Source organism: Kogia breviceps, chromosome 12, assembly GCF_026419965.1.
Source record: "Kogia breviceps isolate mKogBre1 chromosome 12, mKogBre1 haplotype 1, whole genome shotgun sequence".
Lineage (NCBI taxonomy): Eukaryota > Metazoa > Chordata > Mammalia > Artiodactyla > Physeteridae > Kogia > Kogia breviceps.
Window position 1 is genome coordinate 16,405,113 of NC_081321.1, and position 17,797 is coordinate 16,422,909.

The window sequence follows — 17,797 nt, forward strand, 5'->3', positions numbered from 1 at the left end:
TCATTATTTCTGGCTGTATCCATCCTCACCATGAGAACTTCAGTCCACTGCAGAGAGAAATATATTGTAGGAGCCAGCAGCTTAGAGTACGATCATATAAGCAAGTGGATATCGATCATTCCATCTTCTAGCATTTTGACACCATATTAGCAGTGGTGTGGAGCTGGAAGATAAATCTCCCCATTTCATTTCTAATGTATCCAACATTAGGGCTAGAATAAATGAGCTATATAAACCAAATATTTTCCTTAAATCCATTTCACAAAGGTAGTGTTTAGGGCTTCCCTGGTGGTGCAGTGGTGGAGAGTCCGCCTGCCGATGCAGGGGACACGGGTTCGCGCCCCGGTCCGGGAAGATCCCACATGCCGCGGAGCGGCTGGGCCCGTGAGCCATGGCCGCTGAGCCTGCACGTCCGGAGCCTGTGCTCCGCAACGGGAGAGGCCACAACAGTGAGAGGCCCGCGTACCGTAAAAAAAAAAAAAAAAAAAAGTAGTGTTTATAATCCCTAAGGACTCAAGTAGTTTAGAATTCAAAGGAAACAATCTATAAACCTCCAAAACTTTAAGTTGTTGAAGGTCTGGGGAACAATAGAAATGAGCAAAACTGACATACAAACTAAATCAAATATTAGTGAGAGTAGTTTGGCTAAGTTCAGAAGAATTGTACTAACACGAACTCATTATTCTTGAGAGTACTCAGTGTCACTCTTTGAGAAAAAAAAATAATATTTTTGTAGCAATTGCTTTTTAAAAATTAGAGTTGTGGAGAAAATGCTTTGTATTTAAAAAGTCTTGAAAGTGTATTGGAAAAGAAGGTTTTATGTGAATGCAGTTTGGCTTCTTTCATCTGGAAATGCTGACACTGTTTTCTCCTCAATTTTCAAAACTGGCATTTCACATACAATCTTTGAGGAAATATAATAACATAAGCTCCCAAAGAGACAGGGAAGACAGCCTCACATAATTTTTAAGGATGTCTGGGGACAAGAAGATCAACAGTATTACAGTCAAATCACTTTAAATAAACAACTTTTTACTGAAAACCCATGATGCATCCCAACTGTAACTGATCAGAGGGTTTCAATTATCAGTACTACTAATCATCACCATCCCCATTTTACAGATGAAGAAACCAAGGATTTCGGATGTCAAGTAACATGGCAAAAGACACATTTGTAAAGAACTGAATTAAGGTCTACCTGACTCTTAGCTTGTCCTAACTCTGCTCTTTAAATTTAAATAAGCTCGCGTGGCTAGCGGCTATTGGACCACACAAATGGAGAAAATAAATGGGTTTCCTCTGATGCCTAGAATGTCTCAATGATCACAAGTTAAAGTGAACAGACCACATGTTTTTTTTGGTGGTCCTCAGAGCAACAGCAACTTACTGGAGAGTGATGTATAAAGAGCAAAGGTTTTGAGACTGGATAGTTCTTTCATTCTTGTTTCTTCCACACTCTTGCAAAAGATGTGCTCCCAGGCATACAACTTTAGAAGTTTGATGCCTTTCAGTATTTCATTTGTTTTCTTCAGTCTCTCAGTGGAATAATCCTATAAAAGAAAGGAATAAAAAACAATGCAAGCTGCATCCAAGTAAATCAGAGAGTCAAGACCACGTGCTAGATAGGGATTGAAGGGAGCGTGATTTCTGCCTGGCTCTGAGTCTAATGATGGCTGTTAGATTCCCGGGAGAAGCAGTGAAACTCTCTGTACTGCTGCCTCCAGTGTGAAAAGGAAGAGTTGAATGAGACGGCCTCAAATTTCTTTCCACCTAAAAACTGTTTATGCCTCTGTTGCTTTGGTTTAAATAAAGGCAGTTTCTTAAGTTTCACATGATTTCCCTGAATAATGTCTGCAGATAACACACACAGACATGTAGGGAAATGATAAAGAGGCTTCCAATGGCTCCTTCTAATATCTAAATCCTTTCTTTCTCCCCTCAGAACTATCACTCATACTTAGGAAAAGAGAAACGATGAATATAAGAAAAGTCAGTTTGCTTCTGATTTGGGAATGTGAGGGTACAGTATTGTGTGTGTTCACATTGAATCTTCGTAAGACACTCATTGAAACCAAGCCTATTATTTTTAACTTCAAGAAATCTCCAACTCCTTCTTCATAAGCTCTTGTGTAAGGCCTAAATCAGATGTACTGATTGTCAACCACTTGGATTAACTGTAAAGAGATGTGTAGCAGATCCAAAAGCCTCTCCTTAGTCAACTGTTTCAGTTTCCTCCAAATATTGCATTAGAATTACTAAGAAAGTACAATATCACCTGTGAACTCTCAAAAGGATCTGCAGTGGCAAAAGGCAGATAGGAGGAAGCAAAAGCAGCAAATGATCTGATGTTTTGTGAAGTATAGTTGATGTACAATGTTGTGTTAATTACTGCTGTACAGCAAAGTGATTCAGTTATACATATATTATACACATTCTTTTTTTATATTCCTTTCCATTATGGTTTCTCATAGGATATTGAATATAGCTCCCTGTGCTATACAGTAGGACACTGTTGTTTCTCCATTCTATGTATAAATGCTACATCTGCTCACCCCAAACTCCCACTCCATCCCTCCCCCAACCCCTCCCCCTTGGCAACCACCAGTCTGTTCTCTATGTCCCTGATTCTGTTTCATAGATAGGTTCATTTGTGTCATCTTTTAGATTCCACATATAAGTGATATCATATGATACCTTTCTCTTTCTGACTTACTTCACTTAGTATGATAATCTCCAGTTGCATCCATGTTGCTGCAAATGGCATTCGCAAATTATCTGATTTTATTCACCTTTTTGTCTCTTGAGGGTCTTAAGGGCCTATCAATGACTGCTTAGGGGAGTGAACGAATCAGTATGAATGGCTAAATGAAAGTCAGATGTTGGTTTGTCATGTCCCCTCTTTGTGTCCCTCTTCCACACCTTTCTGTATTCGTGTCCTGGAGTAAAGAGGGTAGATGGCTCGGACAGAAATAATGAGTAACCTCGTCAGAAGCGGCAGAAAAACAAGTGATAAAAACCACTTGTGTGACATGGGACTTACTTGTCACGGTAGAAACACCAACTTGGGAAACAGTCCACCAGTGGCTGCATCCCTACATTTCACGCCTGATTTACAGACAGCCTTGCTCATATTTAACCAAACTTTATTTCTAAACATGCTGTCACCAATTGTATTATTTGCAAATATTTCTCTAAAAGAAGCTAATTCGTGCTCAAATAAAATGATTTCATGGCAAGTTGAAGCCAGAAAGGGTCAGCAAACAAGCTTTTTCGTGCTTGCCAAGTTGACCACAAACATACTCAGGCAGAGCAGCTGCCACTGAAACATTTCAGTGTAACTCCATAGCTCATCACGTGGTCTGATTCAACCCCAGGGACATTTCATTTCAGAAGCACCAAATCTGACCCTTTAATTTTTCCTCGATCCATTTCTCCCATGTCAGTAATTGACATCCAATGTACATGTAATCATAAGTACCCATAAGTGGGTTCTCTAGTACCCGTAAGTATAGGTAAGCGATCTACAAGAAGATCCAAAGCCTCATCCCATCATGACTCATGAAAACATCAGGCATTGGGATTCTTGTATTTAGAGCCTAAGATCGTTCCGTCTTAGATATCAAATCCACATTTAAAAATTGTTGAGCAACCCAGAAATTTCCCATTTGCTGCCTAAGAACTGAAATGAAATATAATGATTTCCAAATAATCCTGAGTGGTATGTATTAATTTCCTATATTTTAAAAATAAAACCACATGACTCGATTTTCCTAATGAAGTTTCCAAAAGATGTTACTTACAAGAGTGCTCTTCTGAGCCTCTGCCAACTTTGTAGCGATGAAGTACTGAATTGGTGCAAGGAGCACAATGACAGCAGCACCAACCAACGCGCTGGACCCAAGCAAATTGTAGAGCAGAATCACGCCCATTATGATCTAGTAAGGAAAACACAAGGCAAGGGGAAAAAGAATAGGGGTGTGGGGACCACTGCATAAAGGGAAGGATTTTTTAGTGAAATTACAATGTTTCTTAATTATTATATTAAGTGTATTTGGAAGTCAACTCAACTGTGACAGCTGAGTTTTACTATAATTTATTTGTCAAAGACTAAAGAGCTGAAATTTATTTTTAGTGTCATGATGTGTACAACTGGTGCCGAACCAATTTACTGCATGAAGTTGCAGAGTGGTCCCAGGGATGCTTTCAACCTGAAACAGGCTTCAAATTTTTAAAAGAACACAAAATTTTTCTTGAAAATGTTGTCACCCGCCATAAATTTAACATCCCATATTCTCTTGGAATTGTATTAGCTTTTCAAGGCAAGGGGGATAGAAAGTAAGAACCAGCATTATCATGTAAGAGAACAAGATAGTTGTTTGTGGACTAAATGATCTGAGCTCCTCAGCTCCTCAATGACCCCAGAAGTCACTAAATGACAAAAAGGGTAGGTCTAACTAAAACCGTGGAGAAGCTAATGTTGGTGCCCCATCTTACCTTACTTCCCTTTTTAAATTTATTTCCCAAACTGAAGACTGAACCACTTAGGCCTAGCCTCTCCGGTTTGTCACTTTCTTCTTCTTTTTTTAAAACTCAGGTTTTAACCCTGTTATCTTCTCTTGCTGTGGTTTTTTTTTTCAATTTCCCAATAGCTCAGTTTATCATAGCTCAAGATGTCAATTAATGAATTGTATCCATGCAGTTAAAGCCTTTAACCTTGCCTATATGCCAATGATAACAGCTTATTAGTGACCTTCTGGAGGCAACGGCATATGTTTAGTGCCTAATCAATTAGGCTCTTTGGGAATTCCAATCAAAATGAAAATTTCCTTCAGGTCACCTCTGATGCAGTCATTTAGAGGCAGCCTGGAATTTCTGATGCACTAGAAATTACACCGTGTAGGCAGCTACCTAGTTGATCTGTGTATAAACACATTTTAATAAAATAAAACAAAGCATATTCTAAATCTTTACTTTGTGCCAAGCACTGTGAATGATATACACATGGATTTGGATTTCCATTACAAATGAAAAAACAAACAATAAATTTTAAAACTGTTATCTTCTTGTTCTTATTTCCTCTGCAAATAAGAATCTTACAGGCTTTCCTGGTGGTGCAGTGGTTGAGAATCCGCCTGCCGATGCAGGGGACGTGGGTTCGTGCCCCAGTCCGGAAAGATCCCACATGCGGTGGAGCGGCTGGGCCCGTGAGCCATGGCCGCTGAGCCTGTGCGTCGGGAGCCTGTGCTCCACAAAGGGAGAGGCCACAACAGTGAGAGGCCCGCGTACCGCAAAAAAAAAAAAAAAAAGAAAAAAAAAAGAATCTTACTTATATTGATCTACCTGAACAGGCATAGCCCATAGATTGGGACACAGGAACAAGAACCACATGAGTTGATTGGTTTCAATGGCAACCAAGTTATTGATCTGACCCAGGGTCATCTCACCCATGGATAAATTAGATGTAGAAAGCCGCAGGATTTTATTGTATATCATGGCCTGAAAAAAAAAAAAAAAAAAAGAAATGTACTTGAAGCTCTAAACTTAATAATCAACATTATGCTTATTTATTTTCATTGAAAAAAATAACTTTTTAAAAATTTTTGAACGAAAGGAGAAAAACCCTATAAAGCTATCTTCTTAAGTCAACCATTATTTTCATTTCAGTATTGTTACTTTCAGTCCTCAATTAAATAGAAACTTATTTTTTCTGGTGATATAATCTAAACATATATTCAAATTTAAACATAATCTCTGGAACAAAGAGTAACAGAAATAAATAAATGCAAGATTTCAAAATATTTTAATATATTATTATAAGTATTTTTAATTCAGTGGGTTTATTAATTAGCTCTGTGGTTCTTTTTTATTAAGTATATCGCAGAAGTGTTGATGTCATAATATCACAGTGAAAACGGAAGGAAGAAACTAAACTGAAGCCTCTACCGTTCCTATCACTGGATGGTACGTGGCATTTTCAAGAGGCCAAGATCATGCAAAGCTTGTACGCACCAGCAGGGCTCCACGGAGATTAATGCCAGTCTCTATGGTTACATAGTAGGAAGCCTGCAAAAATGTCCTTTGCAGAATAAGAGCCAAGAAGAGAAGAACTGCTAGAACATAGGCATTTTCAAGAAATTCCTTTGATGAGAGGGTTTCTGAAGTCTTACCCCAAAAGGAAAAAAGATATAAATTAAAACTGTTCATACAATGGTATACAGTTTGCATGTATTAAACAATACATGGTTGTTAAATATAAAAACTCAATGTCTTTATAGTACAGCAATGCAATGAGCCACAGCAAGGCAATTTTGGTTTTTCCTCCTAATAGCCACAGATACAAATACAAACCAGTTCAATGTAAAAAATCCCAAACTGATCATTAAGATGGCTGGAAATGCCTGAAGGCATTTGTGGGACAAAAGGTACATTTAAAATTTTTTAAGTTGAATACATTTTCTACAAAGATACAGTCTACCTTAGTTAACTGGAAAATAGTAAACCAAGATAGAAGTTAGTTTAGACTGCAATTTAGAAGTAGAAGCTACAAAGCTGAGAGTCGGTCAGCAAGACCAATGAAACAAAAATACAATTTCCATAGCCTTTTTAATTTAAAATAATTCTACAGAGTTGACTTTTTCTGATCTTCATCTATCTTAATTCATATAATGAAATAAATTCTAAATTATAAAATACATAATTTGGCTAGTTATTTCACCCACATGACACTTCCAGTGACAAAGTACAACTTATGAAAAACTGTTTTAGTCAGATTATGACTGAAGTCATCATAAGAATATACAGATTGATTGCTCTTTGTTTGTAACTAGCATATGGTAACTTGTTTGTTAAGAAGTAAGGGAAAAGCAACACTCAAATCAACAAATGTCAATTTGGGCACTCTTCAGTTTTTATGGTTTGATTCCGTTAAATTCTACTTCTGGTCCCTTCCTCTTCTTTCCTGGGGATACATACAAATGTGTAAGTGTCTTCCTTCTCAGAAAAATACGTGGTTAATACGTGTAAGGGAGAGTGATGGAATTCTATGTGGAATTCCGATATCTGTATATAAATCAGGCTACTAGGGACAAAACATCACAAATGTGTATTCAATGGTAAAATATCTGGTTCACCTCTAATACAATTGAGCACTAATATATGCAAGGAACTGGGCTAAGCATTGTGGGCACAAATGGGAACTGTTCCTAGTTGCTCTGTTTAAAAGAGCTCACAACCTAGAAAGGTAAGTATATCCATAAATAACCTGCTTCATTATAAATAGCATTTATGTTAAGCGCCAATGCAAAGTGATCAACGTGTTAGAAGGGTACCAAGGAGAGTCAAATTCCAATGAGGACAAGCAGAAAAAGTTTCACCGAAGATGCCGCATTTACTGCAGGCTTTGAAAATGTGTACAATTTTAATAGGTAAAGAAAAGAGGACAGGAAATTAGATTGAGAGAATAGAAAAGGAAAACTGATTCATCTGGACTAGAGTCTCTATATGTGAAACTAGGGAAATCAACTCGTATTTTAGAAAGAAACTAGGTAGGAAGTTCATGATGCAGACTTTCTTAAGAACAGGAAATATAAGATATAAATTTATAACAGCAAATAATTTATACTATATAGTCCCCAACAGTAACATAATATCTAATAAAAGTATAATGTGACTTGCTCTGATCATTGTGAAACAGGGTGATGGCTTTTACTATATAGGAAAAGATAAAAGTACATACTACAAATCACATTGCCAATATCATTGGTCATAGGACTCTAAAAAAGTGACTCAGCCACCCTCATGTACTCATGCATGAAAATTCCTTACAGAATTGCTATAAAGATCTAATAAAATAATCAATATGAAATTTTGTGCTTCCGGCACACAGTAAACATATAGTCTCTGAATCTGAGAAATAATTTTCTTGGCCACATCCATTCATTGAATACATACACTCATGTTTTTCTCTACAAGGAAAATTATTGTTTTCTTTCTTTTAAAAAGCATTCAATTCTCTGTAAATAAGCCTGTTTGAACTGCTCATAAAACTGCATTTTAAAAAAGTAACAATTATAAAGAAATTTGCCAATAGTATGTTTCCTTTCAAAAGCACCACAAACTTACTCCTGTTGTGTTATTTGTCCCATTCTGGGTTTCATTCACACGTTGAACTATTCCAGAAATACAGAGAGGTCCAGCAAAACCCAGTAAGTCAGCAAGATAACGAAATGTGCTACTAAGTAGAATTGGTCTCCCAAAAGCTGTGTACATCGCTAGCCATATAGATGGAGTCCGATTTGGATGATCGGCCACTTTTTTCTGAAAGGGAAAAAAAAAAAACTTGATGAACCATAATAAAATAATAGAGGGGCAATTAATCTTAGGAACTATGGAAATCTCTTCCAATATTTCTGATATTTTAAAAGATTAAAAATAAATGTTACTGAATCCTTTTCAATATCGTACATATAGTCTGGTATCCTTGCATCCTTTGTAAACAATAACTACTGAATGTGTTTTAGTGAAATAGAGAGAATGAAGAGTAACCAGGCCAGTTTTTCAAACATTCTGTATTATTTTTAGTTGTCAAAGGATGACCCCAAATTCTTAAGACCAAACTAATTTTAATTCCCTTTGATTTAGAAAATGAATAAATCTGTCATGAATATTACCAAATAACACTGTATGGAAAAGAAAATAGTAAAATACAAAGGTCCAGGTTATTGACAGTCTAGTTAAGATTTCTGAAGTCACCAGATCACAAGAGATTCACCTATCAAGTTACAAGCTAAACAAGAGATCATCCAACTTCAAACTGTTTCTTCTCCAGGTGTTTCCCATCTCCATAAATGGGGGTCAATAATTTTTTTAAAGTTACATTAGACTTGTGTTTCCTAGTTATTCCTCAAAGAAATGCAGAATGAAGAATGGCATATTTGCTCAAGCCAACTCATGGCTTCACACTTCTGTAATCTGTGTTGAAAAGATTTTAAGACCTGAACAATCATAATTACATCTTGAAGAGGAAGTAGATAGAGTTTCTTCATTGTGGCAAAGAGGCTAACTCAATGCATTACAGTTCAATCGTGTTTCATATTCAACTCCCTGTGAGATGAATAATTCAGTTATTTTTTAAAGTTTATTGATAAAAGACATTAACACACCGAGTTCAAGTGACTCTGTATTATAAAGAGCACTCAGAAAATTTAAGCTATGCTTAGGCTATAGCGTTGATCTTTACTTTAGAAAATAAGTTTTTAAAATATTATGCAATACTTTTCCCAGAGGTGAAACCAGAGAGATGACGCAGGTTAGTTTGTAGTAACCATTTCCTGCAATATTAATTTCATAACACACATTTTTGACACAAAACAGAGGTCATTTTCATCATTTACCATAAATGCCTTGTTGATCTTGATTTACATCAGCCAAAAACTCTTTAATTGATCCATCATACCCAATTTCCTTCCAATGTTGGTGTAAATACTCCTATTTTCAATTACAATAATATCTGTAGGTGATAGCAATATAAAATACATCTACCACGGTGGCTATCACACAGAACTACTCAGAATGATAACAAGACAAACTGAAAATATCCAAAGATGCTGACATTTAAATTTTTAAAAACAATTATAAATGCCCAAAGAAAGTACAAGAAGAAACCAATTTTGCCAGATATGTAGGATGACACATGGAGTAGGTAGATGATGCCCCTTTATTTAATTTAGCTCCTCAATTTTGAAATACGGAATCCAAATTTTAATTAATAATTAATTTAAGGTTTTTAGTTTCTCAAAAGTTATTCATGGATACTTTCCCTTTAAATAACAAAATTATTGACAAGATACTTGAAAAAAAGGCAATAAAAATTCCATGAATTATTAATATATGGTGACAAGGATTAGACATACACAATTATTGAACTTAATTCTTACTTTCTATTTGGTCCTAGAGAAAAGTCAGTGTTCTCTCTGTCCCTCCTCATGTAGTGACTGGGCAACTAACACAGCATATTTCACAGGCTCTTCTGGTACATTCTCAGCAGCCCAATTAACATGACTCAAAACTACTGGGAAAGACAGATTGAGAAAATCTGCTCTTCCTTAACTGTAGGTATTATTTAAGCTTAGTGCCTTTATATTAATAGTCCCATTCTCTACAATCATGGACATGAAAAACAGATACTAACTTACCTTTTGCTCTTCATATGCATCTTTCAAACAAACATAATTTGTTACCGCCCTCATTGCTATTGGTAATTTTCCAATTGCCTTCAGATCAATAGGCTTTTTATGAGCGGATATGATGAGCGTGTTCATCCACCAGTACGTTGCTTTTGACAGTAAATTCACAAACGGTTGAAGAAATCTCACACCCAGATCCTGGAGGTCTTCAGGAGGCTTTACTTTCTGAGGATTCATGAAGAACACATATCTCTGTGGCAAGAAAAATTCCACAGGATAACAACCTAATTCTTTTTCCACATATTAAAAATAAAATGTTAACCTTTTCTACATTTTCATTTCATGAGGCCAAAATTTATATTTTCATACTTCTTTCCATCCCTTTTTGAAATATTCTTTTGAGGAAAAAAAAAATCCCTTTCATTGTGACTACATTCGAATTAAATTCCAGAACTTCACGCTTAATACGCTTGGGCCAATGCTAAAAATCAATTACCCCTTTATAAGAGAGTTATCGCTAAAAATCAATCTTTCGTGATATCCTTTCACGATATTTCATGATACTTAGTGGTAGATTCAACTAAATGAATATTTTTACATCACGCAGATTGCTTAAATGTGGTATCAACACCACTGTTAAGTCACTCTGTTAATTTGTGGTCTGGCTGATGTTCGCCGTTTCCACTATCCACTGCAACATGTTATCTTGTCATTCACAGCAAATTCAGAGTGCTCTGACAGAAAGTGAACATTGAAAAATCAGTCACTAGTATGTCACACTATATAACGGGCAGCGTTAGGTGGCGGGAAGTACAATAGGTTTGTAATCACAGACGAGGTATGAGACTTGACCATGTTACTTTGGCGATAAAGCTAGAGTTATGTCTATGGAAGTTTCTTCATCAATGAAATGAGCAAACTGGATTAGGTTATCTTCTTTTCCATTCAAAATTTCTGCGAATACACTAGTTTGATGAAGCCAGGTTTGCTTTGAACCAATCATGGATGATGGAACTGCCTGATGAAAACAGTTTCATCTATAATATGGACTAAGCATAATGTTCGGCACATCATAGGCACTCGATCAATATTTATGAATGAATACAGTAAATAGATTCCAGGGTCATATTGAGATTTCGGGAACATTCATGGTCTGAAACTTAGTAATTAGTTCAATTTTATATTTATACACGCAGGTGATAGTCCACTGTTTATTCTCTTAAATACTGATTCTTAACTGACAATGATCTTTAATATTCAGGTCTTGAACTCCAGTAACTATACAAAAATCACTAGATACCTACTCTGACGCGAATGACATTGATCTCCACAGCCATCAGGAGTCCATTCAAAATGACCATTATGCCTGTGATGCAGAAACGCAGGTCTGATACTCCCCAACCAGACTGCCAGTATTTGACCAACTTTATGGTTTTCGTGATAAAGGCCATTACCCAATACAGGAATAAGGCTGGAAAAATAAAAAGTAAAAAGAAAAGATACAATCTTTCCCTGCTATTTTTTAAAGCTTCACTGAAATTTCAGTAATAAATACAATGTTGACAAAGACAATTTAAGATATTCTATTTCCAGATAATTTTATTTGTTAAGAAAACAACAGATATGCTTTAGCTCACTTCTGGAGTTTTGAATTGGAAGTATGACAGTGACTTTAAAATATTAGTGCCTCCACTCCGTTTATGTGGGATAGATGTGCAGGTATAAGGAGACATGTAAATAAGGACAGACTATACTCTTCAGAACTTCACGTGTAATTAATTCTATAGACTTTAAAGCTGACTTTATCTTTTGGTCTTGTTTTTTAAGAAGCCCTGATTATATGAAGAGTTAACAAACTGTTATCTGTGTAACCTCGCCATTAGTTAAGTATGTTGCAATTTCCAGGGCTGTTATCCTGGAATTATTATGGAATCTATGTAGCAATGTAATAGGGTTTCTGCTTTACTGACCAGAATTCAGGTAGTAAGTGACTCTTCTCACCCAAATGGTTTAAAACACCACAGGCATCCACAGTACACAGAGAGGCACACTGATCCTACAGAGCAAACTAGACCTCAAGTAGGTTAGAAAAGTAGGGATCTATATCATCTCATAACCACAGCAGCATTTTGCAGAAATATGAGATGAAAGCACAAACTTTCCTAGAAATCTGCTGTCAAGGATCCATTATACTTTGGACTTTGAATAAAGCTCGGTACAAATGAATATGAGATGGAAGGGGGAAAGAGGAAAAGGGAAAGGGGAAGAAAAAATCTAAAATACACATAAGACAATCCCGCTTGGACCACACTTATCAAAACCAGAAAGTTTAAGGGTGATTACAACTTCCTTAGAGAAAAATAACTGAACACTGGCATAGAAACTTATATCTTTTTTTAAGCTTAAAATACAGGGATTGCCAGAATGGATTTAGAACAAATAAGTGGACCAAATTATGCATTATCTAAAGAGATTCACCTTAATATAAAGAAACAGTAGACTGAAAATAAGTGAGTGGAAAAAGCTATACAATGAAAACAAGAAGCATTAGAAACCCGGAGTGGTTATATTAGTATCAGATAAAATAGACTTCAAGACAGAGTATTATCAGAAAATTTTTAAATTTTTAATAATGATAAATGTGTCATTTTTCATAAAGACAATAAAAAATACACATATGCCTAATGAAGATTTAGAAAGTCTGAACATTATCAACCACCTTGAACTACTTTATATTTTTAAGATTGATATTTAATATTATAAAAATACACCACCTCTTCAAAATCTACATTATTGTTAAATTCACATGGTACTAGTACACACTATCTACTCACTCAGAAAACAAGAAGCAATAAATTGAAAATAATGGAAATCATATAAAGAATGTTCTCTGACCACAATGAAGTTAAATTAGAAATCAAGAATAATAAGCATAGTGACATTTCTATTGCTGTTTAGCAAATTATGATAGGTTTAGAAATTTAAAACAACACACACTTATTATCTCACAGTTTCTGTGAATCCAGGCTGCAGTCCAGGTGTAGACTAGGGCTACAGTCTCAATAGATTTGGTATCTTCATCTGTGCCAAACCTTATTGGCTGGAAGCAAGTCACAGGTCCACTCACACTCAAGTCACAGGTCCACTCACACTCAAAGTATACCGAGTGTGAACACCAGACAGAGATAATGGAGGTAACCTTTGGGTTTTTCCACACACTAAGATATCTAGACATCTCCAAATATTTGGAAATTAGACAATATGCAAGAGGGAGGAAATATGGGGATATATGTATAGCCAATTCACTTTGTTATAAAGCAGAAACTAACACACCATTGTAAAGCAATTATACTCCAATAAAGATGTTAAAAAATACATTTCTAATTAACCACATGTTAAAAAAGAAATCACCAGGGAAATTAGAAAACATTTCAACTAAGTTATAAGGAAAATATTACAGATTTAAAAATTAAGAATTGCAACTAAATTAATACTTAGAGGAAAATTTATGGCTTTAGTTATTTATTTTAGAAAAAATTAGGTCCAAAATCAATGACCTAAGTTTCCACCTTAAAAGCTAAGGAAATAACAATGAACAAAATAAAAAGATGAGAGATAACTGTAAAAGGCAATAAAATAAAAAATGAATAACTGAGAAAATGAACAAATCCAACAAGGTTGATTTTTTTGAAAAGATCAAGAAAATTGATAAGTCCCCAGCTAGACCGATCAGGAAAACAACACAGATTTACCAATATTAGGAATAAAAGAAGAGTTATCCCTACGTATCCTATGTACTTAAAAAGTATGATCAGGGAATATCTTGAACAACTTTTATGACAATAAATCAAAAAACTTAGATGAAATAGATATTTTCTCTATATGTGGAATCTAAAAGGAAAAGATACAAATGAACTTATTTACAAAACAGAAACAGACTCACAGACTTAGAGAATGAACTTATGGTCACCAGGGGGGAAGGATGAGGGGGAGGGATAGTTAAGGAGTTTGAGATTGACATGTACACAGTGCTATATTTAAAATGGATAACCAACAAGGACCTACTGTAAAGCACAGGAAACTCTGCTCAATATTAACTAATAACCTAAATGGGAAAAGAACTTGAAAAAGAATAGATACATGTATATGTATAACTGAATCACTTTGCTGTACACCTGAACTATCAGCTATCACAACATTGTTAATCAACTATACTCCAATATGAAATAAAAAGTTAAGAAAATAAAGGTAACTTCCCTTGAATCTAAAAAAAATTAAAATAAAAATAAGCTTATGTAATTTCAAAAAACAAAGGAAATTTTCTCAAAAACTATAACTGCCAAAATTGCCATAAGAAGAAACAGATACTCTGAAGAGTCAATAAGAAAGAAATAAATTTATAATTTAAAATCCCTCCTTAGTTAAAACTCCAGGCCCAGGTGACTTCACTGTTGAATTCTACTGAACATTTAAGGAAGAAATGAAATTAATCTCACACAATGTCCTTCAGAAAACAGAGAAATAGAGAACATTTTCCAATTCATCTGTGTATCCCAGTATATAAAAGCCTGACAAAGCTATTGTGAGAAAAAAAAAAAAAAACCCAGACCAATATCCCTCACAATAAATGTAAAAAACCCTAACAAACTCTAGCATGGATAACGAATCATGACAATGTATGGCTTAGCCCAGTATGCTCGGTTACTTTATAATTTGAAAAACCAATCAGTGTACATCAGCAGAAACAACAGAAATATAATTGCTACAACTGATGCAGAAAAAAAGTCTTTCAATAAAATTCAACATTTATCATGACTAAAAAAAAAGAAACCCTTGAGAAAGCAAAGCTTTACATAGAAAAAAACTTAATTGATAAGGTCTTATATAAAAAGCCTATAATCAATTTTATAATTAAGTATGAAAGAGTATTTTCCCCTAAAATCAGGAGCTAGATAAGGATTTCACTCTCACCATGTCTATTCTGCGTCTTACTGAAGGTTCTACATAGTGCAATATAGCAAGAAAAAGAAAAAAAAAGCATAAAGTTTGAAAAGGAACTAGTATAACTGTCTTTACTTTCAGATGGTATGTTTGTTTATATAGAAAATCCCAAAAAACTTACAGAGCAATAATTAAAAGTGATGAGTGAATTTCCAAGGTAGCAAGATACAAGGTCAATATAAAAAACCCGTTGTATTTTACACACTGGCAGAAACAATTGGAAAATAAAATTTTAAATACACTTCCATTTATAACAGCAGTGGTAAAACAAAAAAGCTAATAATAATTTTAACAAAACATGCAAGATCTCTAGATCTCTATAAAATATTGCTACAGGAAATGAAAGGAGACCTAAAAAAGTAAAGAATGGATTGTGAGACTCAACATTTTTAAGATGTCAGTTCTCCCCCAAATTGTTCTGTACATTCAGTGTGATCCTTATCATAAGCCCCCCAAGGAATTTTTTTTTTTAAGTAGGAACTGACGACCTGATTCTAACCCGTATATGGTAATAAAAAAGAACTAAAATATCCAAAACAGTTTTGGGAGAAAAACAAAGAAAACAAGCTGTATGATCGTAATACATGACTTCAAGACCTCCAAAGCTACAGTAATCAAGACAGAATAGTGATGGCATAAAAATCCATGAATGTATCAAAGGAATGGAAAATATAGAGCCAAGAAATAGATCATATTTAAACAGTCATTTGCTTTCATTTTTTCAAAGGTCCCAAAGCAATCCAATGAGAAACGGAAAGTCTATTCCACAAATGGGGCTCAAATACAGCTATACATTTGGAAAAAAAAGAACCTTGACACCAACCTAATATACCATACATACAACTAATTTTAAATGGATCACAGTCCTAAAAATAAAAACTGAAAGTATAAAGCTTCTTTAAAAACCCAGGAGAATATGAGGGAAACATATTTTGAGGCAAGGCAAAGATTTAAGACACAGAGAGCAATAACTATACATGAAAAAATAATAAATTATACTACATTAAAATTAAAATCTGTTCATCAAAAGACCCTGTTAAGTAAATGAGTTTGCAAGCCACAGACTGGGAGGGAAATATTCTCAAAACATGTGTCTGATGACACGCTAGTGTCTAGTATATACAAAATACTCCTACAACTCAATAATAAAAATGCAGTCCAATAAAAAGTGGGCAGGAGATATGAATATGCACTTCACAAAAATAAAAAATGGGCAATAAACTCATCAAAAGTGGTCAACATCATTAGTCATCAGGGAAATGCAAATTAAAACCACAATGTGTTATTACTACACACCCACCAGCATGGCTAAATTAGAAAATCAAGATCATCAAATGGATGTGAAACAACTGGAATTCCCACACACTGTTAGTGAGCATGTAAAATAAACCACTTTAAGAAAAAATCTGGTGGTTTCTTACAAATATAAACATATATGTACCTACCCTATGACCCAGCAATTTCATTCCTAAGTATTTACCCAAGAGAAATAAAAACATACATTCACAAAAAACTTGTACATGCATGTTTATAGCAGCTTTTTTTCATGATAGCCAAAATCTGGAGACAGTCCAGGGGTCTACTGACAAGAGAATGGAAAAACTGTAGTATATTTACACAGTGGAATACAACCCAACAATCACAAGCACAAAATACTGATTGATACTACATATGGATGACCCTCCAAAAATCATGCTGAGAGAAAGAAGTCTTACATAGAAGAGTTTACACTGTATGATTCAATTTATGTGAAGTTCTAGAACAGGCAACTCTAATCCATGGTGAGAAAAAAATTGGTTAGATGTGCCTCTACAGAGATGAAAATGAGGATTGATTAGTAAGGGGCACAAGAAAATTTTCACGGATGATGGACAGTGTTCTAGATCATGATAGGGTTATACAGGTGTACACATTTAACAAATTAAGATTTCTGTACTTTGGTATGTAAATTTTATCTCACAAAAAGAACTGCAAACAAATATTTAACTTTAGCTAATAATATGCATGCTGAAATAATCAGGGAGTGATGAATAGCAATTCCTGTGACTTACTTTAAAAATGCATCAAAAAATTAAGATGAATTGATGGATGAATAGGGGAGTGGAAAGATGTAGATATTTGATAAAAGAAATAGAAGAAAATGCACATTGAAGAATCTAGGTCGTAGAAAAATAAGTATTCATCTAATGCTTTCAACTTCCTGTATGTTTGGTGATGTTCATAATATAATGTTGGGACAAAATTACTAGTTCTGGGTTCTTAAAATGTGTGATTCTTCTAGGTCCAAATATTTCTCTCCTAAAATAAGGAGAAACTTAGACTAGCTTTTAACTCTATAAGTCCTTCCAGAAATATGATCAAATTGTGCCCTCTGTCTTGTATCTACATAAAAATTGAGAGCTGGATTCTGACTGCATTTCCTTCAAAATATTATTAAATTGCACATTTCCTTTCTAATTACATCTTATAACTCTTATATCTGCATCAATTTTTCAGAAGCTTAATGTCAAGAGTACTGAATTCCCAACGTTATATATATTTTTGCTGTTGCCTTTTTTGGGCATCTACATAAGAAGATTTCCGTAATAATATCTGCCTACAATTTCATACCA

At 34.8% G+C, this 17,797-nt stretch overlaps 1 protein-coding gene across 11 annotated transcripts in view; it reads right to left on the reverse strand.

Moving 5' to 3' along the window:
* The window catches only part of ABCC9 (ATP binding cassette subfamily C member 9), a 146,513-nt gene that overhangs the window by 114,548 nt on the left and 14,168 nt on the right, over positions 1–17,797 (reverse strand). For 9 of the 11 annotated variants that reach the window (XR_010835777.1, XM_067008847.1, XM_059080569.2 and 6 more), the window contains 7 exons: positions 11,489–11,655; positions 10,194–10,436; positions 8,122–8,316; positions 6,010–6,162; positions 5,341–5,496; positions 3,801–3,935; positions 1,388–1,550 (listed from right to left, as the gene is read on the reverse strand). Coding sequence is in view for 10 of the 11 variants with exons in the window: in XM_067008847.1 (XP_066864948.1) it covers positions 1,388–1,550; positions 3,801–3,935; positions 5,341–5,496; positions 6,010–6,162; positions 8,122–8,316; positions 10,194–10,436; positions 11,489–11,655 (1,212 nt within the window). In the remaining variant the exon portion in view is untranslated. The remainder of the gene's footprint in view (positions 1–1,387; positions 1,551–3,800; positions 3,936–5,340; positions 5,497–6,009; positions 6,163–8,121; positions 8,317–10,193; positions 10,437–11,488; positions 11,656–17,797) is intronic. The other 2 variants (XM_067008851.1, XM_067008846.1) reach the window with 1 other exon arrangement.